Source organism: Oryzias melastigma, linkage group LG1 (assembly GCF_002922805.2).
Source record: "Oryzias melastigma strain HK-1 linkage group LG1, ASM292280v2, whole genome shotgun sequence".
Lineage (NCBI taxonomy): Eukaryota > Metazoa > Chordata > Actinopteri > Beloniformes > Adrianichthyidae > Oryzias > Oryzias melastigma.
The window spans coordinates 12261525-12263882 of NC_050512.1; the positions used below are offsets into that span (position 1 = coordinate 12261525).

At 40.0% G+C, this 2358-nt stretch overlaps 1 protein-coding gene across 1 annotated transcript in view; it reads right to left on the minus strand.

The window, feature by feature from the left end:
* Nucleotides 1-2358, minus strand: part of sdk1a (sidekick cell adhesion molecule 1a) — a 274209-nt gene that overhangs the window by 40479 nt on the left and 231372 nt on the right. Inside the window, exon 29 of the mRNA XM_024259668.1 lies at nucleotides 1718-1816. Within this exon, the coding sequence (XP_024115436.1) occupies nucleotides 1718-1816 (99 nt within the window). The remainder of the gene's footprint in view (nucleotides 1-1717; nucleotides 1817-2358) is intronic.

Sequence of the window (2358 nt, forward strand, 5' to 3'; positions counted from 1 at the left end):
CTTCTTCTGTGGTTCTAACGTAGTTCATTTGTCATACATCTATGAAAATTTAACCTAAAAGACCACAACTTTTCTCACTTTTCCATGTATTTTGTATTATATATAATATAAGTCTATATATACATTATATTCAAGAGCAAACCCTGGCCTTTCCAGCTACTCTGAGAGGTTAATTTATACAACTATTTATTCACCACTGAATGTGGTTCACACATTTTCTGGCATAATTATGAATTTCTTTAATACTGGATCTAAATAACAGGATTAAATGAAGTATATAATCATACTTATGACCAAAATCCATTGAAGTGTTTCATTCTGTGATTTTTTTAGACTGGTGTTTTCCTAACAAAATGATCTGGATTAATATTAACCAAATATATACCCAATACTTCCATTCACAATGTTAAAATATGTATATATATATATATATTATACATTTTTATAGTTTGAGTTGTTATTTATTCAATCCACTGCTTCAGCTGTATTTTTTTAAAGTTCAACTTTTAAAAAATGGATGTTGGACATATTTTTAAATGACCTTCCTTTAGCTGTTCCACACCATAGTTTCAGAAAGTAGCTGGAGCCGAATACATTAACAGAGGCTTATGATTTTTCATACCCATATGCAGCAGATGTTTGTGAGGAACAGGTAGTGACTGCAAATAACAAATGAAACATTTGGGAGGGTTAGAGGGAAGACAAGTCAGTCCTCATGTCAGTGATTTTCTGCTGCTGGCTGTATTTACAAACTCTACGTAGGTTTGAATGACTGTATATTCATATACAAATCTGTGGAAGAACACAAATGCCTTGCTGCACCTTGCTAAATTAGATTGTGCACCTTCTGTGTTATTGTTTCTCCTCCTGTCCACTTTCTGGGTCAGTCCTCCATGGGTTGAACTCGAGGAAAAATGAGCCAGCCATGAGCGTTAAAGCATTCATGCACTGCAGTTATTTATGTCTGCACACACACGCACACACACACCTAAGGACGCAGCAGGGCTGCGTGTTTGTGTTCGTGTGATTGAGAGAGGGATTTGGCTCCCCGCTCCGCCCTCTGCAACAGAGTGGTGTTGCACTAAATGTCCTCCTTCCAATACAGCGCAGTCACACATCACTCACACTGTCCTGCTCAACTCCCTCCCCTGCTGAGAGGACAAATAGGACCTTTTCCCTCAGTTCAGCGCACACTCACGAACACACACACCTCTCTCGTGTCCCCTCCACACATCCTCTCCTCCGCCTTTTCCAACCTTCTGCTTCCTGTTACCAGCTCAGCAGCTGGCCTGCACTGTCTGACTTGGCTGATATTTTCAGACTTCATCAGTGCTCATGAATCTAATCGTGTTTATAAATAAGGTTATCTGTAATGTGTGAAAGTGTCTTCAGCATGATATCAGCTCTTTCTCCGAAAAGCTGTTTCTAAACTGCACAAGCATCTGTACAATAGCATGTATAAAACACCCATAAATGTCAGCAGTAAATTGGAGAGAACAGAAAGCTGACCCTTGCTTCGAAACTGAGGAGACTCACTTATTTTCCCTTTTACTTCCCTCGCTCTCATGAGAGATAATGTGATATGTGAACATTTGTGTGTGAGCATGCTTATACATGCAAAACCTGCAAATTTATCATTCCTGGAAGCTGAGCTCTGACCTTCAGCAGTGTTTGCGCTTAATCATAAATGCTGGTGTTGATTTTAATTTTCTTGTACCTAATATGATGCCGTTGGGGAGCGCTGGGGGTTGCCAGACCACCCTAACTGATGTCAGTCGAACTTCTGGAAACAACATGCGAACAGGAGGGCCTGGAGCTGCAACAGAAAAGGGACAAAAAAAAGAAGAATGGTGAACAAGAGAAAATCAAAACCCAATTTAAAACTGGCTGGCAAAGACCTGGAACAAGCCTGCAGTATAATAACTATTACTATACTTTTAACAGTGTACCATGGAAGAATAGAAGTGGGCGGTGCTTGATAATTCCACACCAGCATACAAGTGTACTGTCTGCCTTAAGGCCTCAGCATTGACTGTATAATCACTGGACATATCAACCAATCCATCAACAATCGGACCAATCGTTGTCGATGGATTTCAAAATAGCAGCGGCTGTATCAGGAAGCCACGTTGACGGTTTTGACCTGATTTTGCAAGATAAGGTAAGGCATTTTCTTTGGGTGATGTCAACACCTCGCTTAGTTCAGTGCTTTATATATGTTTGTGGGCCTTAGCCACAACTGCCCTTATAGATCGATTTGGGCTGTCTGCAGGCAAAAAATGGGCAAACCTACACAGGTGTCCAACAGGAAATATCAAGGTTATAGACCATTTGGTGAGCATGTAAAAAAAAAAAAAA